The sequence below is a fragment of the Neoarius graeffei genome, chromosome 20 (assembly GCF_027579695.1).
Source record: "Neoarius graeffei isolate fNeoGra1 chromosome 20, fNeoGra1.pri, whole genome shotgun sequence".
Lineage (NCBI taxonomy): Eukaryota > Metazoa > Chordata > Actinopteri > Siluriformes > Ariidae > Neoarius > Neoarius graeffei.
In genome coordinates this window covers 2689321-2708046 of record NC_083588.1, presented here as the reverse complement: position 1 = coordinate 2708046, position 18726 = coordinate 2689321, and the positions used below count along the sequence as shown (strand labels likewise).

At 44.2% G+C, this 18726-nt stretch overlaps 1 protein-coding gene across 1 annotated transcript in view; it reads right to left on the bottom strand.

Annotated features, from left to right (window-relative positions):
- grin2aa (glutamate receptor, ionotropic, N-methyl D-aspartate 2A, a) overlaps positions 1 to 18726 on the bottom strand; it is a 204618-nt gene that overhangs the window by 76928 nt on the left and 108964 nt on the right. The window contains exon 3 of the mRNA XM_060901097.1: positions 4987 to 5101. Coding sequence (XP_060757080.1) covers positions 4987 to 5101 — 115 coding nt within the window. The remainder of the gene's footprint in view (positions 1 to 4986; positions 5102 to 18726) is intronic.

Below are 18726 nucleotides of genomic sequence, written 5' to 3'. Positions count from 1 at the left end.
TCATAAATGAAGATGTGCGTAATTGGGATAAGTGGCTCGGGCCCCTGTTGTTCGCAGTACGAGATGTCCCGCAAGCCTCCACAGGGTTTTCTCCCTTCGAATTATTATATGGGCATAAGCCGCGTGGCATTCTGGACGTGCTACGGGAAAATTGGGAGAAGGGACCTTCACCGAGTAAAAATGAAATCCAGTATGTTCTTGACCTGCACACAAAACTCCACACCCTCACGCACCTAACCCAGGAGAATTTACGGCAGGCACAAGAACGTCAAAGTCGGCTGTATGACAGGGGCACGTGCCTTAGAGAGTTCATGTCGGGAGATAAAGTGCTCATATTATTGCCCACGTTGAGTTCTAAATTGATCGCCAAGTGGCAAGGGCCCTTTGAGGTCACACGGCGAGTCGGGGACATCAACTATGAGGTGAAGCGAATGGATAGGGGTGGGGCACGGCAAATCTACCACCTCAACTTTTTAAAACGATGGAATGAGGGGATCCCCGTGGCGTTGGCGTCGGTAGTCCCAGAGAAGGCGGAGCTGGTGCCAGAGGTAAAAAAGATAACATCTCGGACCACTCCGGTTCCCTGTGGAGACCACCTCTCACCGGCCCAACTCACTGAGGTAGCAAAGTTGCAGAAGGAATTTTCTGACGCGTTCTCGCCCCTTCCTGGTCGTACCCACCTCATAGAACACCACATCGAAATGACCCCGGGGGTGGTAGTGCGTAGCTGCCCTTACCGCTTGCCCGAACACAAGAAAAAGGTGGTTCGGGACGAACTCAAGGCCATGCTCGAAATGGGCATAGTCGAGGAGTCCCACAGTGACTGGAGCAGCCCAGTGGTCCTGGTTCCCAAGACCAACGGGTCGGTCCGGTTCTGTGTGGACTATAGAAAGGTCAACGCGGTGTCTAAATTTGACGCATATCCAATGCCTCACATTGATGAGTTGCTTGATCGGTTAGGTGCTGCTCGCTCTTATTCGACACTGGATCTAACAAAGGGATATTGGCAGATCCCCTTGACTCCTCTATCCCGAGAAAAAATGGCCTTTTCCACACCGTATGGATTACACCAATTTGTCACGCTCCCTTTTGGGCTGTTTGGGGCGCGCGCTACGTTCCAGCGGCTTATGGACAGGGTCCTCTGCCCTCACGCTGCCTACGTGGCCGCCTATCTAGATGACATTGTAATCTACAGTAATGATTGGCCGCGGCACTTGGAACACCAGAGGGCTGTCCTAAAGTCGCTGAGGCAACCGGGCCTCACAGCTAACCCAAAAAAGTGTGCGATTGGGTGGGTGGAAGTACGGTATCTGGGGTTCCACTTGGGCCATGGGCAGGTGCGTCCCCAAATTAACAAGACCGCAGCAATTGCGGCCTGCCCGAGGCCCAAGACCAAAAAGGAGGTGAGACAGTTCTTGGGGCTGGCTGGCTATTATCGTAGGTTTCTACATAATTATTCAGACGTTACCAGCCCGCTAACCGATCTCACTAAAAATGGGGCTCCAGATCTGGTCCAGTGGACGGAGCAGTGCCAACAGGCCTTCTCGGAGGTAAAAGCTGCACTGTGTGGGGGGCCACTTTTACACTCCCATGACTTCTCTCTCCCGTTTATTTTGCAGACTGATGCATTGGACAGAGGGCTGGGGGCCATTTTGTCTCAGGAGGTGGAGGGTAAGGAGCTGTACATCAGCCGGAAACTCTCAATGCGTGATAGCAGGTACAGCACAATCAAGAAGGAGTGTCTCGCCATCAAGTGGGCGGTCCTTGCCCTCTGATACTACCTGCTGGGGTGCCCTTTCACTCTCTGTTGGACCACGCACCCCTCCAGTGGCTCCACCGCATGAAGGATGCCAATGTGCGGATCACCCGTTGGTATCTCGCCCTCCAGCCATTTAAGTTTGAGGTGATCCACAGGCCGGGGGCGCAGATGGTGGTGGCGGACTTCCTGTCCCATCGGGGGGGAGTCAGCTTCAGGCCGGACGGCTCCCCAGCCTGAGTCGGGCGGTGGGGGTATGTGGCAGCGGGGGCGTGGCCAAGCAGCAGTCTGTGAATGGAGGGTGGGGTCGGGGAAGATAAGTGGCTAAGTCATTCCACCTGCTGTCAATTAGTGTGTGTGTGTGTGTCACTGTTACAGGGACGGAGCATAAAAGGAGAGAGCAGAGGAAGGGAGCTCTCTCCCCAACCAATGCATGTGTGTATGAGTGAGTAAATGAATGAATGAATGAATGAATGAATGAAAAGGAAGCTGAAAAGCTCAATAAGTTTTGGATAAACATCAACTCTCGCCTGCCGTGCTTCTGTGCTCCACCCACATCAGGAAGTGTTACAGATGCTCTTGGTTTTCAGGAGGGTTTCCTTTCTCAGCACAAATGCAAGCTCAGTCGTGACACTGTGCTGTTTTGAACTGTTGAACACAACATTTCACAAAGGGGTCCAAATGCACATTTTCTGGAAGCTCAGATGCCTTAATTATTTATCGAAGCCTTTAACTTCTCTTTGATGAACTCTTTCCTTTCTGTGAGTGGATGCAGAAGTGTGCAGAACAAACTCCAAATTGTTGATGGTTCGTGGTTCTTCAAGGGTTCCTTGAGGGTTCATCAGATAATAAATGGTGCTGAACCTCTTTGGAAACCCTTTATGACATGGAAACATTGTTATACAATTGTACATCTATCGATTATTCGTAACCGCTTATCCTGTACAGGGTCGCAAGCAAGCTGGAGCCTATCCCAGCTGACTGTGGGTGAGAGGTGGGGTGTACCCTGGACAAGTCACCAGATCATCACAGGGCTGACACACAGAGACGCACAACCATCACACTCACACCTATGGTCAATTTAGAGCCACCAATTAACCTAACCTGCATGTCTTTGGACTGTGGGGGAAACCAGAGCACCCGGAGGAAACCCACACAGACACGGGGAGAACATGCAAACTCCACACAGAAAAGGCCCCCGTCAGCCACTGGGCTCAAACCCAGAACCTTCTTGCTGTGAGGTGACAGTGCTAACCACTACACCACTGTGCCTCTCTACAATTGTACATCGAACCTTTAATGGTTTCTCCAGAGGGACACTTGGTTGTTGACTTCCTGTTTTTTGGGTGTTTCTGGTTGTTTCTTCAAACCAAAAAACAACAGAGTTTCATTTCTGGAAAGAGCATTCTTGCAAAGTTATCTTATAAAGAAAAAACACTAAAATGGGAGAACCCCACTGAGAACCACCTGACCTGAGAGATCCAGACATCGACTGTGTGAGTCCAACATGGATTGACAAGCAGATTGTTGACCTGGTCTACGTTAAAATGAAATGAAAAACAGTTCTGTGTGAAGATTTTAAGGGTTGAATGGTGCAATTGTGGACCAAGGTGAACGGAAGTGTGAAAGACTTTGAACATCATCTTGGCAAGAAGTAAAAAAGAATTACCTCATGCCGAACAAACCGAGCAACATCTCAGGTTTTTATCCAACTTTACACCTCCGCCTGCTCATTCATTCACATTACGGTGTTCCTGCTGGAAAACAAAATGGATGACGATGTTTTAAATGAAACAGTGAACTTGTGAGGGTTAACTTTGGTGAGGATGATGTCACCATCCTGCTCTTGTTTTGCCATGCTGGTGATTTGCAGCAGGAACTAACCTCGAATAATCCGGCTCATCAGCACCTCCTGAATGCAGCAGTACTTTCCACAAGACTAAGACCTTGCAAACATTACACCATTAAAAAGTAATGCTTTCATACAAATCAGACCTGGAGCTCCTGGGTCTCAGTTACACTTTATGCTGATAAAGAACAAATCCGATTTCATCATCTGAGTGTGACTATCACACTTTTTAACGATTCAGAAGAGATGAGGATCCAGTGAAAACGAAAACGAACGGCTGCAGAGTGACTCCTGTGGTCCATGATGAGCAGTAAACCTCTCAGATTGGATCACGGATGTGAACTCATGCTCGTCATAAGCGCCTGGTCTGCTCAGTCCAAGTCCGATCATTCCAATTAAACCTCGACTGATATCGACCCAACTGCAGCCTAGACAGTGTAAATCAATCGCTCCTATTGTTGCGCCATGTTCCAATTATTCTTTTGGGCTGAACAATCACATCGTCCAGACAACACACACACACACGCGGGGAGGAATTAAAGACCTGCTCTATATAAAAGTATGAAATAAACTGAGGTTCCTTAAAAGTTCTTTGGTTGCTCTCGAGGGAAATCCTTAAAGGTTCTATATGTTTCTGAATCAGAAAGCTTAATTTTATTGGACCTGATGAACCTGCAGAGTCTTAAAGAACACTTGAAGAACCCTTTTTCATTGAAGTTTTTAAAAAAAAAAATATATATATATATATATATACACACACACACACACACACAAATCTGGTGTGTCGTACAAGTTTCAATGAGTCCTCATTATTTTCTTCTTCAAGTGGAACTACACCCCCCAACTCTGAGCCTCACTCCACCCACTGCGAATTCTAAAAACGTGGGCATGGGGCTGAGGAGGGTGTCGGTTGTGGGGTGGGTTGGGGGGAGGAGCTCAGGATGGGGGTGGGGTGAGGAGGGGGTCATGAGTGTGTGAGGTGGGAGTTAATCAATCAGTGTGTCTCAGTCAGCACGGATTTGAAAATAAGCTCAGTTTCACAGAAATCACACTCAGGGGCGTGGCATGGGGAGATGCCCTGCCTACCTGTGGTTAGAGGGCGTTAGCTTTTTTTTTTCCCATGATGTAGAGAAATACCAAGCAATCCAGTAGATGGCGTTCTGAGACATTTTCAACCTATAAAATGTTCAGTTATGATTTAAAATCTTCACAGTGCAGTCATACTTACTTTACAGCTCAAAAACACATTTCAGAGTGAAGTAGAACGTTAAAACCTAGAACCTGTCAGGGAATTTAAAAAAAAAAGTTTCGAAAAACTCTTAGAAATGCTGTCAATAATCAAAAATAAATCAGAGAAATAAATAATTAAATAAAATCCTACTTTCTCCCATTCACGTTCTTTGTTCAGGACGATGACAACCAGTTTGGGATTCTCCTGATAGCCGTCCTCGGTGAAGGACAAATCTCGGCCGTCCCATGTCACGTTCATCATGTACCTACGAGACACACACACACAGAGGGTTATGAGGTTAGTGATAGAAAGAAATATCTGTTCTTTCAGTCCTGCTGATATTAATGATGGAAATAATGTATGAAGGTCATTTGCAGTGTCAAAAAAAAAAAAAGGAAGGAATTAATGAACCATCGGACACCTAACGACTGACCGAAATCAGATGTCGCGTCAAGCAAAGATGAAAAATCTGCCTGGGATATTATTAGCATCATATGAAATCTGCATTTGTCACTGACACTCCTTTGTCTTTTCTCCTTCTCTGTGATGGGAAAGAGAGAGAGAGAGAGAGAGAGAGAGAGAGAGAGAGAGAGCTAAAGAGAGGTAGAAGAGACACTTGAGACGGCGTGTAAAGGGTTTTGGGAAGGGAGATAAATGAAGATGTGAGATATTTTATGACACATCCATCACATCACACGCTGCTTTCACAAACCTGAGCAGCATCCAAATATTTTAGAATATAAAAATAAAAATTAAAAAATAGACATAAATATCATAAATAAAATCAAAATAATATCTTGTCACTGATGATTGAGTGCTGTTTCTGTGCATGAGAACAGAGTTTTCCTGCCGTTGGTATCCTGAGAGCAGAGGTGATTCTAGAGTCTGTTGTGGCCCCAAGCAAAAATTTCCAGGGGGCCCTTCTGACCAGTGTTCATCACCAATATGTTATAAATAATCTGATACCAACGAAAAATAGATGAAACCAAAGTTTTTTAAATTCCAAATGTGAAAATACAATGGTAAAGAACAATAAAAAACAAAATAAATAAGCCCTTGGGCCCCGACTCTCAGGGGGCCCCTGGGCCAGGGGGCCCCAAGCAGTTGCCTGCCTTGCCTGTTCACAAGCTGCGTGTCTGCCTAAGAGTCCAAATATTTCACAAATTTAAATAAATAAACCAGCAAATGCAAAAAATAATAATATAAAATATTAAACATATACACACAGAGCCCTGCATTATTATTGGCACCCCTGGGAATTACAGTAAACACGTCATCACTGGAGCACAGTGTAACTGTTTCCATTTAAGTTAGACATGTTTGAGTTGATTGGAGTGCATAGGAACTTTCAAGCTGTAATTCATGACTTCCTGATTAACTGGGGAACAAATATGAGGTGACACAGAGGCCAAATTGCCTCAATATCAACATGGAAATGATAACAGAACACATAAATCAAATGAGGAAGAAGTGTGTTGACTTTCATAAGTCAGGGAATGGGTATAAAAACAAAAATCTACTCGCCTGAAAATGTCCATTTCCAATGTCCTGTTAGGGCAGTAATAAAGTGGACACCAACTGGAACTGGTACAAACTCACCTGGAAGAGGACCCAAGTTTATTTTGCCCCCATGTATAGTGAGGAGGAGGGTAAGAGAGGCAAAAAGTCCCCAAGGATCACTGTTGATGAATTACAAGGAAAAGTAAAATCTTGGGGTTTTCGAGTCTCCAAAACCCCCATCAGACGCCACCTCCATGCCAACATGTCTGCCAGTTAACCACAAACATAAACACCTGAAGTTTGTGAAACGCTCTGACAACTTTGACTGGAACCGTCTTCTCTGGTCTGACAGAACAAAAATGGAGCTTTTGTTTTTTTTTTCCGATAAACACTCTTGGTGGGTTTGGTGTAAAAAGAAGGACGGCTATCATGAAAAGAACCTGATCCCAACTGTAAAATATGGTGGAGGTTCTGTGCTGTTTTGGGGCTGTTTTTCCTCCAAAGGCCCTGGAAACCTTGTTAGGGTTCATGGCATCATGGGCTCCATGAAACACCAGGACATTTTAAATCAGAATCTGGCTCCTCTGGCAGGAAACTAAAACCGGGTCGTTATTGGATCTTCCAGCAGGACATTGATCCGATGCCCAAATCAACACAAAAATGGTTCACTGAGAATCACAGAATCAAGCTTCTGCCCTGGCCATCTCAGACCCCTGAGCTGAACCCCAGTGTGGGTGGAGCTGAAGAGGAGAGAGTACAAGAGAGGGTCGAGAACCCTAGATGACCTGGAGAGATTGTGAAAAGAGGAATGGGCTCAATGCCCTGCTCTGGATCTCCAACCTTGCAAAATGTTCCAGGAGAGACTCAGGATTAAATTATGGTATTAAATAAAGGGGTGCCAATAATAGCTGGTCAGTGTGTTCCAATTACAGGTTGGATTTTTCTCTTTTTTTTCCCATTTCAAACCACAGCCGTTCTAACTGTGAAACTGTAAAAAGGATAAAGGGTGGAGCTCAATTTAGTATAGAATGAAGAGGTGTGGTTAGTCGTGCTTCTGTGAATAAATCAGCTCTCATCGCTCTCTTTAAAAGCCGAGTGTGTCGTCGGTTTAGCACGGTGATGTTCCTGTCAGATTTCAGCAATAAAAGTAAGCATCTGACTGACAGTAAACAAATATAAATTTTATTTTTCAAACTCTCTATTCAGAAGCAGTTCCAGGATTTTTGTTTCATGAAGGTACGAAGGAAAAAGTACAACCCCGATTCCAAAAAAGTTGGGACAAAGTACAAATTGTAAATAAAAATGGAATGCAATAATTTACAAATCTCAAAAACTGATATTGTATTCACAATAGAACATAGACAACATATCAAATGTCGAAAGTGAGACATTTTGAAATTTCATGCCAAATATTGGCTCATTTGAAATTTCATGACAGCAACACATCTCAAAAAAGTTGGGACAGGGGCAATAAGAGGCTGGAAAAGTTAAAGGTACAAAAAAGGAACAGCTGGAGGACCAAATTGCAACTCATTAGGTCAATTGGCAATAGGTCATTAACATGACTGGGTATAAAAAGAGCATCTTGGAGTGGCAGCGGCTCATAGAAGTAAAGATGGGAAGAGGATCACCAATCCCCCTAATTCTGCACCAACAAATAGTGGAGCAATATCAGAAAGGAGTTCGACAGTGTAAAATTGCAAAGAGTTTGAACATATCATCATCTACAGTGCATAATATCATCAAAAGATTCAGAGAACCTGGAAGAATCTCTGTGCGTAAGGGTCAAGGCCGGAAAACCATACTGGGTGCCCGTGATCTTCGGGCCCTTAGACGCCACTGCATCACATACAGGCATGCTTCTGTATTGGAAATCACAAAATGGGCTCAGGAATATTTCCAGAGAACATTATCTGTGAACACAATTCACCGTGCCATCCACTGTTGCCAGCTAAAACTCTATAGTTCAAAGAAGAAGCCGTATCTAAACACGATCCAGAAGCGCAGACGTCTTCTCTGGGCCAAGGCTCATTTAAAATGGACTGTGACAAAGTGGAAAACTGTTCTGCGGTCAGACGAATCAAAATTTAGAGTTCTTTATGGAAATCAGGGACGCCGTGTCATTCGGACTAAAGAGGAGAAGGACGACCCAAGTTGTTATCAGCGCTCAGTTCAAAAGCCTGCATCTCTGATGGTATGGGGTTGCATTAGTGTGTGTGGCATGGGCAGCTTACACATCTGGAAAGACACCATCAATGCTGAAAGGTATATCCAGGTTCTAGAGCAACATATGCTCCCATCCAGACGACGTCTCTTTCAGGGAAGACCTTGCATTTTCCAACATGACGATGCCAAACCACATACTGCATCAATTACAGCATCATGGCTGCGTAGAAGAAGGGTCCGGGTACTGAACTGGCCAGCCTGCAGTCCAGATCTTTCACCCATAGAAAACATTTGGTGCATCATAAAACAGAAGATACGACAAAAAAAGACCTAAGGCAGTTGAGCAACTAGAATCCTACATTAGACAAGAATGGGTTAACATTCCTATCCCTAAACTTGAGCAACTTGTCTCCTCAGTCCCCAGACGTTTACAGACTGTTGTAAAGAGAAAAGGGGATGTCTCACAGTGGGAAACATGGCCTTGTCCCAACTTTTTGAGATGTGTTGTTGTCATGAAATTTAAAATCACCTAATTTTTCTCTTTAAATGATACATTTTCTCAGTTTAAACATTTGATATGTCATCTATGTTCTATTCTGAATAAAATATGGAATTTTGAAACTTCCACATCATTGCATTCCGTTTTTATTTACAATTTGTACTTTGTCCCAACTTTTTTGGAATCGGGGTTGTCATAAATAAATGCAATATGACTCTTGCTTGAGAAGTGATATCAGGTGAAATAAAGCCAGGACGTCATCAATAAAAGTGCAGCACAGTCAGGAAAGCTCATCCTTCCATCTTTATTGTATGATAATGAATACGAAGGTACGAGTTCGACAGTGTATACAGGACACACACAGGATACACACAGGATAACGTTTGCTGAACGTGGTTTAATGTGCAGTGAATTTAAAAAGGATTTTTTTTTTGTTCTTTAAACATCAACAGCGTTTTTGAAGGACGATGTTCTCTGCTGACACCGCGTCCTCGCAACTTTCTCCGTCAAAGTCAAAGATGAGAAAGATTGATGACACCAACCTGGAGGCTAAACTGTCATCTTGGCTTTCTGATCTATCCGCATTTCATAACAATGAGTACTGAACAATGGGTTCATCAGAAAAATCCAGGCTGTGAATGAGAAAACACTCAGAGACTCAGTTTCATCTCACGTGTGTTTCCTCCAAATGGAGATGTGTTCGATCAGCGTTACAGATTTCACCAGCTCACGTACACGTCTGTGTGGATCGATCTGGAGAACATAAACTCATTGAAAGTAGTGAAGTGGGGCGGCACGGTGGTGTAGTGGTTAGTGCTGTCGCCTCACAGCAAGAAGGTCCGGGTTCGAGCCCCGTGGCCAGCGAGGGCCTTTCTGTGTGGAGTTTGCATGTTCTCCCCGTGTCCGCGTGGGTTTCCTCCGGGTGCTCCGGTTTCCCCCACAGTCCAAAGACATGCAGGTTAGGTTAACTGGTGACTCTAAATTGAGCGTAGGTGTGAATGTGAGTGTGAATGGTTGTCTGTGTCTATGTGTCAGCCCTGTGATGACCTGGCGACTTGTCCAGGGTGAACCCCGCCTCTCACCCGTAGTCAGCTGGGATAGGCTCCAGCTCGCCTGCGACCCTGTAGAACAGGATAAAGCGGCTACAGATAATGAGATGGGTGTAAGTAATGAATGAAGAGCTGTTTAGAAGTTACATGAGAATTACGCACAGTGGGCGGAGTTTGTCAGAGCGTTAAATCTGATCCTTATTTTTAATTGAAGCCCATTTTTCTTGCGCAATATCATCAGTGTTTTCAAAATGGCAGCACTGACACCTGGTTGACACTTCATGTTTCAAAGTCTTGCACACAAGTCTCGTGAAGATCACGCGTATAAGCGACGCCTGCCGTGGACCAAATTAACTAAATTCAACATGGATAAAAACCGAATAGGCTGATAAGTATAATATTTAATTGCAATTAGTTGCCAATACGAGTCACGATATAAGGTTACTAAAACAGAAAACATAACTGAATAACGCATTAGTTCAGAAATAAAGCAAGTTTAAAAATTACTTCAGTTCTCCTTTAAATAAATCATTCTTCAGTAATTTGATGGTTTTGGGTGGAGTCACAGCCATGTTGACTGGATGTCACTTGAACACTGAAACGATGAGATTATTAATTCAGACCTTTATTTGAACGCCTTATTACACTTTGGATGAATTTTATACGTTGTGCTGAAACCTGAATGAAATTTTTCATCACCGGTTGCTTTTCAAATGGTCTGAGGACACAGCAACAGCAGCAGCAGCAGCACACACTCCTTCATTACTGTTTATTACAGAAATCCATCTCGGGAGTATTTATTGATTTCACATCAAATTTATGTTTCACAATATTTCGTCATTTTGTTCGACGTTCATTCCTTTATGTTCAATGTTAAATTATTATTATTATTATTATTATTATTATTATTATTATCTCATCTCATTATCTGTAGCCGCTTTATCCTGTTCTACAGGGTCGCAGGCGAGCTGGAGCCTATCCCAGCTGACTACGGGCGAAAGGCGGGGTTCACCCTGGACAAGTCGCCAGGTCATCACAGGGCTGACACATAGACACAGACAACCATTCACACTCACATTCACACCTACGCTCAATTTAGAGTCACCAGTTAACCTAACCTGCATGTCTTTGGACTGTGGGGGAAACCGGAGCACCCGGAGGAAACCCACGCGGACACAGGGACAACATGCAAACTCCGCACAGAAAGGCCCTCGCCGGCCATGGGGCTCGAACCCGGACCTTCTTGCTGTGAGGTGACAGCGCTAACCACTACACCACCGTGCCACCCCGTTATCTAATCAAAAATAATAATAATAATAAGTTTAATTTATATAGCGCCGTTCTCACACCGAAGGTCGCTTTACAATTAGAGAGAGAAAAAAAAAGTCCACCAAAAGAGGGTCAGGCTGTAATTCCAGTGGCGTAGTTTCCAACAGTCATACCAAAAGGCGCAATAAAGTCTGTCCCAAACCACCTGCACAGCCACTGCAACGCCGCCGGGCAACATCACTCGGGACACTGCGCCAAGCACAGAAGCACCACCGCACAGAGCGCTGGATAACCCCGATGTTAAAAAGAGCAACAAGCTCACTGCAGTCCATAGCAAAGCAGAACGCACATCAGCCACAGCAAACCAAGGCTTGAAGGGAGCCAACGCTCAAAACTGGGTGCGGAGCTACACCACAACCGGCGGGCGGGCAAAACACTCAAACAAAAAAACAAACATCAAACTCTACAAACATAAAATGAAAAACAAAGGGAGGGAAAAGAAAAAGAAAAAGCTCTGGTGAGAAGCAGCAGCTGAAACGTGCACAGCGTATTCTCAACGGGAAAACTCGACAATCCCTCCACAGCAGCACGATGCATCAAATCATGCAGATCCAAATCAAACTTCAGTTCATGTTCACAATGTTCAAACATCAGAATGGGAAAAATTGTGATCTCACAGTGAAGTGTGACTTTCTTTCACTGTGGTATGGCTGTTGGTTTGAGACAGATGAGTATTTTTAGTTTGAGTATTTCAGAAACTGCTGATCTCCTCCTGGGGTTTTCACACACAACAGTCTCTAGAGTTTATACAGGATGGTGCAGAAAAAAAAATGATCAAGTGAGTGAATGACAGTCCTGTGGGTGGAAACAAAACAAATGCCTTGTTGATAAGAGAGATCAGAGATCAGAAAATGGACAGATTTGAGGTGGTTTGAGCTTTTTTGCCAGGAAGGAAGGATATAGTAACTCATACAAGGTGTGTCAGAAAAGAAACAGGACTGGGGTCACAAAAAATTTATGTCAAATCCAAACTACAAGTTTTCCCCTTCGAAATAATCCCCCTTGAGTCTAACGCACTTTCCCATCCTTCTCCGACATGCCTCCATGCACTCCTGGAAGGATTCTCTCAGGATTCTCTGCAGATCCGTCATCACGGCCCTCTTGATGGCTTCCACCTCCAGAAAACAGGTCCCCTTGATGACCCCCTTGAGTTTGGGGAAAAGGAAAAAAAATAAAAATCAATCACACAGAGCCGAGTCAGGAGGTTGCTCCAGCACAGCGATGTTCTTCTCGGCAAGGAACCTGCCTCACACGCTGAACATTGGCCCCAGTCCTGTTCATTGAAGGCCTTCCGCTCCTGGGGTCGTCTTCCATGTCCCTCTTTGAACCTCTTGTGCCACTCAAAAACCCGTGAGCGCGACATCATCTCATCTCCGTACACTTGCTGCAATAGTCCGAGTGCTTCTGATGGAGTTTTCCCCAGCCGGACCAGAAACTTCATGTTGGTTTGTTGCTCTGTGCCCATTGCTTGACGGCATAAAATTGAGGAGCTGTTAACAAAAGCACGTGAAAAAACATACAATGGCTGCAGAGAGCTGCGATCGCAGTTATATAATCCTCGGATATTACTTCACACGGTGACGCAACCCGCTAATCCCTACTCCACTCATCGCTCACACAGCACACTAAGTCCTGTTACTTTTCTGACACACCTCATATAATCACTCTTTACAACCGTGGTGAGCAGAAAAGCATCTCAGCATGAAACAGCAGACAGAAGATTGCATTGGGTTCCACTCCTACAGCCAAGAACAGGGATCTTTACAAAATTATTTTCCTCAAAACAGCGTTGAATTGACGGTCCTTCTGTGTGGACACCATGCATGAAAGGATTTCCTTAAAAAATGTCGGAAGGATGGAAAAAGTTCATCTGGGCACTGATTTTCTGTAATTATGAGCCGTTTGTTTTCATGAATAAAGCTGTCAGAGCAGCTCCACTCAGCTCCACTCCGCTTAGCTCCAATGGCACGGCACTGCTCTGCGATTTACGGCCGCGCATCTCCTGAAGCCGTTTCTCCTTGTTGAACTGATTGGAAGTTTGGTCCGGGCGAGAGCATGAGCTGCCATGAACCTGCAGTCACACTGGATATATATCAATGAATCCAATTACATCAAACCACAGGAGAAGAAACAAAATCAATAATCCCTGCTCTCTTCCTTTACAGGACGTGTTTCTGCTCTCAGTCACTTTTCCGATCCTCAGTTTAGACCAGATTTCACACACCCCTGTGTCTTATTGTACGTTCTCACCGGGATCACCTGCTTCCCGCCAATTACTGCACCAATGGAAACTTTCCACATGATGTCTTTATTTGAGCTGCAGGACGGCAGAAGGGACATTGTGTCCTGTCACCTGGAGATGCTTGTTCAGAGCAAAAAACAAGACAGAGAAAAAATATCAATCAATCAATCAATCAATAAAGGAGCGACTGGTCATCATGGGCAAGTTTCCATCCTGGGAAAAGCTGCAGAATCATCAAACCACTGCATCTCACTCTGTCTTCAGTGGACAATCTCACTGGAAAGGTCTTGACACAGACAGCACGACATGAATGCGAAAGTCTCATCTCATCTCATTATCTGTAGCCGCTTTATCCTGTTCTACAGGGTCACAGGCGAGCTGGAGCCTATCCCAGCTGACTACGGGCGAAAGGCGGGGTACACCCTGGACAAGTCGCCAGGTCATCACAGGGCTGACACATAGACACAGACAACCATTCACACTCACATTCACACCTACGCTCAATTTAGAGTCACCAGTTAACCTAACCTGCATGTCTTTGGACTGTGGGGGAAACCGGAGCACCCGGAGGAAACCCACGCGGACACGGGGAGAACATGCAAACTCCGCACAGAAAGGCCTTCGCCGGCCACGGGGCTCGAACCCGGACCTTCTTGCTGTGAGGCGACAGCGCTAACCACTACACCACCGTGCCGCCACGAATGCGAAAGTGTGAAAAAAAATCACTATGACTTGACCTTCGATGGAGCTTTCCAAAAGACCAGAAGTTTCACCATGTTGAAAACTTGTGGTGTGATTCTTTAAAAAGGACCTCACGAGATCTTTGATGTTTTTCAGTCCTGGGGGTTTTAAGCTGGAAATAAACATCATGTAAAAGTAAAACGAGGTAAAATCTACCATCTGCTGAAACTCAAAACAGTGTCGCGATTCATTTGAGAGTCGATATTTCTGGAGTCGAATGTGTTTGAGACAATAATGTTTGGTAGGACCGAGAACGTTTGAGCAGAAGGGCACGTCTTTATTTGCGCAGAGTGTTGGTTGAGTCAATGAAGCGCGTTTGCTTGTTCATTCAGTTTATTCCTGGTTCAGTATTTTTCTGCTGGTGACCTTTTTCTGTCTGCGTGTGGATTATGGTTATGGATTTGCCTGTTATAACTGTGTTTGCTCATGAGCTCGCTAGGCTTACCTGTTCCCTTGTGTTATATCATATGTGTGTGTGTGTGTGTGTGTGTGTGTGTGTGTGTGTGTGTGTGTGTTATCCAAAGTACATCTGATCTAAAGTGGGCCAGAATGAGCTAGGCTTATACTCCTGGACAGCCAATATGCATGAAAGATGGAGGACAGAACCAGGTCATATAAAGGTCTCTAACGTCTATGTTCTTCAAACAAAACCACTTTCCAGTTTCTTTTCTTAATCTCATGCTCTTCTGGATTCTTCTTTACGCCTCACTTCCTTCTCCATGACTTCTCTTTCCCCCCTTTTTGGAGGGCAGTACCGTAAATCCACACATCAGCCTCGTGAAGGTTCTGAGTCATTCTGCATGAGTGTCTCTTCCGTGAAGCAGCCTTTAATTTCCTTTTATAATTTAATAATCATTAAAGCTAGACGGCCTTTCAGATTTTTCAAGTGTAGGTCATAAAAGAATTTTCCTGACACCCACACTGCAAAAAATGACATCTTAGCAAGTGAAAATATCTTGAAAATAATTGAAATGATCTAGCATTTCTTATTAGAAGAGAACAAGACACCAATTTTGAGATTATTAAACCTAGTTCTAGATTGCAACCAACTTATTCTAAGATGTCTTACCAAGTGTAATTATCTTACTGCACTGGCAGATTATTTCACTTGATTATAGTCTAAATGTTCTCAAATTTATTATGTTTTTCCTTATATTAGGATGGCTAGTTTTTGCAGTGCAATTATTTTTGTTCAGTGACCGAAAGCTACTGAATTTGAATCACAGACTTCCAATTTTATACGTTTTTTTTTTTAAATAGAACAATTAATGAATTTATCTCCACATGGAGGGCAGCACGGTGGTGTAGTGGTTAGCGCTGTCGCTTCACAGCAAGAAGGTCCGGGTTCGAGCCCCGTGGCCGGCGAGGGCCTTTCTGTGTGGAGTTGGCATGTTCTCCCGGTGTCCGCGTGGGTTTCCTCCGGGTGCTCCGGTTTCCCCCACAGTCCAAAGACATGCAGGTTAGGTTAACTGGTGACTCTAAATTGAGCGTAGGTGTGAATGTGAGTGTGAATGGTTGTCTGTGTCTATGTGTCAGCCCTGTGATGACCTGGCGACTTGTCCAGGGTGTACCCCGCCTTTCGCCCGTAGTCAGCTGGGATAGGATCCAGCTTGCCTGCGACCCTGTAGAAGGATAAAGCGGCTAGAGATAATGAGATGAGATGAGATGAGATCTCCACGTGGCCCTAAATTCTCCGCTATTTTTTCCTGCTTCACCATGACCCAATTCAAGATACTACATCATGCATCACGTGGTGGGCTTTCCCCGTTTGCACAAGGCATTGTGGGATACAAATCTGAAACAGGAGAGAAAAATGGAGGACGTGAGTGTGCGAATGAAACGTGAAAGACTGACTCCAGTAACGGAAAGCGAGAAGAAAAGACGTTATGTTATATACGAAGGAAAGGAAACGCAGGACCAAACTAATAAATATGGGCGCTCAGCGAGCACCTCGGTGTGATCAGCTGTTCGTTTAGCGACAGAATGATGGAACTGTCAGTGCACGCTCAAAGGGAAACCTGTAGATGGCAGTAATGCAACACTGTGGATGCCAGCTGCCGTAAAACCCAAAAGAAGAAGAAGAAGGTAAACCTGCGCATGCGCACACGGACTTCCTCTGTCTGCTTGACTGCGCCAAGCGAGCGATTTCATGCACATTATTTGCTTTAATCCCCTCAAATTAAATAACTTCCCAGCCACAGAATGGCCTGATATTTTGTGAGATATTACAGAAATAAACATAAATCACAATCACCACATTTCAGACGGAACTAAATTTCACCGAGTTTATGAAATCGAAAGACCGTCTCGCTTTAAATGTTTATTTATAACACGATATTAATTAATTAACATTCATAAATGTTTTTTTCAACCATGCAAATTTGCTCCACCCTTCATCAAAACCATTCTTCCAAACTCCGCCTCTTTTCTCTTATGAGTCACGCACACAAGGATGTGACTGTTGATGTTTTCTCTGGAGTGGCATTTCATTCCACAGTAAAAACTCACACACTGCCCCTTCAATTGTTGAACTTTTCATATTTGACGGTCATGTTGTAAAGATCGCACAGAGACCGAGGCCGTGACCTGTGTGTCCACTGCCGCAGGGTTAAGCTGAGCTCCATCGGATCCATGATGATGTCATTCCTGACTTACAGCTAATGAAATTCCCCGGTGTGTAAAGTTCAGCTGGTGTGACAGCCCGTACATTCGAGCAGTCTCTACTGCTTTTCTAAGAAAAGGTCACTGAAACGGCCGCAGACGCCGGAGAGTCCCGAGTGACACCAACGCGTTTATAACACTGACCCGTATCAAGGAAATCAATGAGTCCAGAAAACAAGAACGCCAGCCGTTCTTCAGGATCCAAGGCCTAGAGAAAGGGGACCTCCAGCCTCCAGATCGTTCCATATAAAGACTGAATATTCCACACGAAGTCGAGATGAAAGCCATAAATCTGTCATGAAGGAAAACTCATCTGAGGGAGCGTGTGTATTTCACCTCCACGCCTCACGTCACAACTTTAACGAGAAGATGAAATCTCACTAGCCTGAGATTTCATCATTATTCCCCTCCCCCCATCCGTGTATTTATTTACTGTCCCATGTTTCTGTTTTTACAAAATATTAAGATGTTCAGACGTCTCTGAAGGCAAACATCTGCACCGTTTCTCAGTGAATCTGCTTTCCTGTCATCCGGAGTGGGAGCACAGTGGAGGACGTCCTATCCATAAACCCAAAACAAATCGCTCCTTAATGCATTTCCCTCGTTTTTGTGGATGCTCTCAGGGGCGATGTGACGATTCAAACTGAGAGGGCAATCACTTTTCTTTTCATTTTGGGTTTTTTTTTGGTTTGTTTTTTAGCTCTGTGATAGCAATTTGTTTGAAATCAATTTGTATCTGACAAGTTGCAAGAGCACAACAGACAGGCCATTTATTTTCTCTAAAAACGCAACAGGAGCAATGCGGAACTCTGGAAACTCATTCTTTATACTGGGTCTCGTGTCATCATCTGATTTTCTTCAGTTTGCGAGTAACGTCAGGAAACTTTACCCTGGACCTGTATTATCCTGAGTAAACTATATAAACACACATCGAGCTTTTAAAATGTGGTTTCATAGGCGGAATGACAGAAGACAAACAGCGAGCAGCGAACTCAGTGTTTGTGCTCTGATGCAATTGTTATGATTTTGGAAAATAATCCGCTTTCTAACAAGCAAGCACAATAATGAGCGTTCCGACTGATCAGTGAGAATGCTGTCAATTGAAAGAGACAAAATCGTGACAAAAATATGACCTGAAACAAAACATACAGTGGTGCTTGAAAGTTTGTGAACCCTTTAGAATTTTCTATATTTCTGCATAAATATGACCTAAAACGTCATCAGATTTTCACACAAGTCCTAAAAGTTGATAAAGAGAACCCAGTTAAACAAATGAGACAAAATATTACACTTGGTCATTTATTTATTGAGAAAAATGATCCAATATTACATATCTGTGAGTGGCAAAAGTATGTGAACCTCTAGGATTAGCAGTTAATGTGAAGGTGAAATTAGAGTCAGGTGTTTTCAATCAATGGGATGACAATCAGGTGTGAGTGGGCACCCTGTTTTATTTAAAGAACAGGGATCTATCAAAGTCTGATCTTCACAACACATGTTCGTGGAAGTGTATCATGGCACAAACAAAGGAAATTTCTGAGGACCTCAGAAAAAGTGTTGTTGATGCTCATCAGGCTGGAAAAGGTTACAAAACCATCTCTAAAGAGTTTGGACTCCACCAATCCACAGTCAGACAGATTGTGTACAAATGGAGGAAATTCAAGACCATTGTTACCCTCCCCAGGGGTGGTCAACCAACAAAG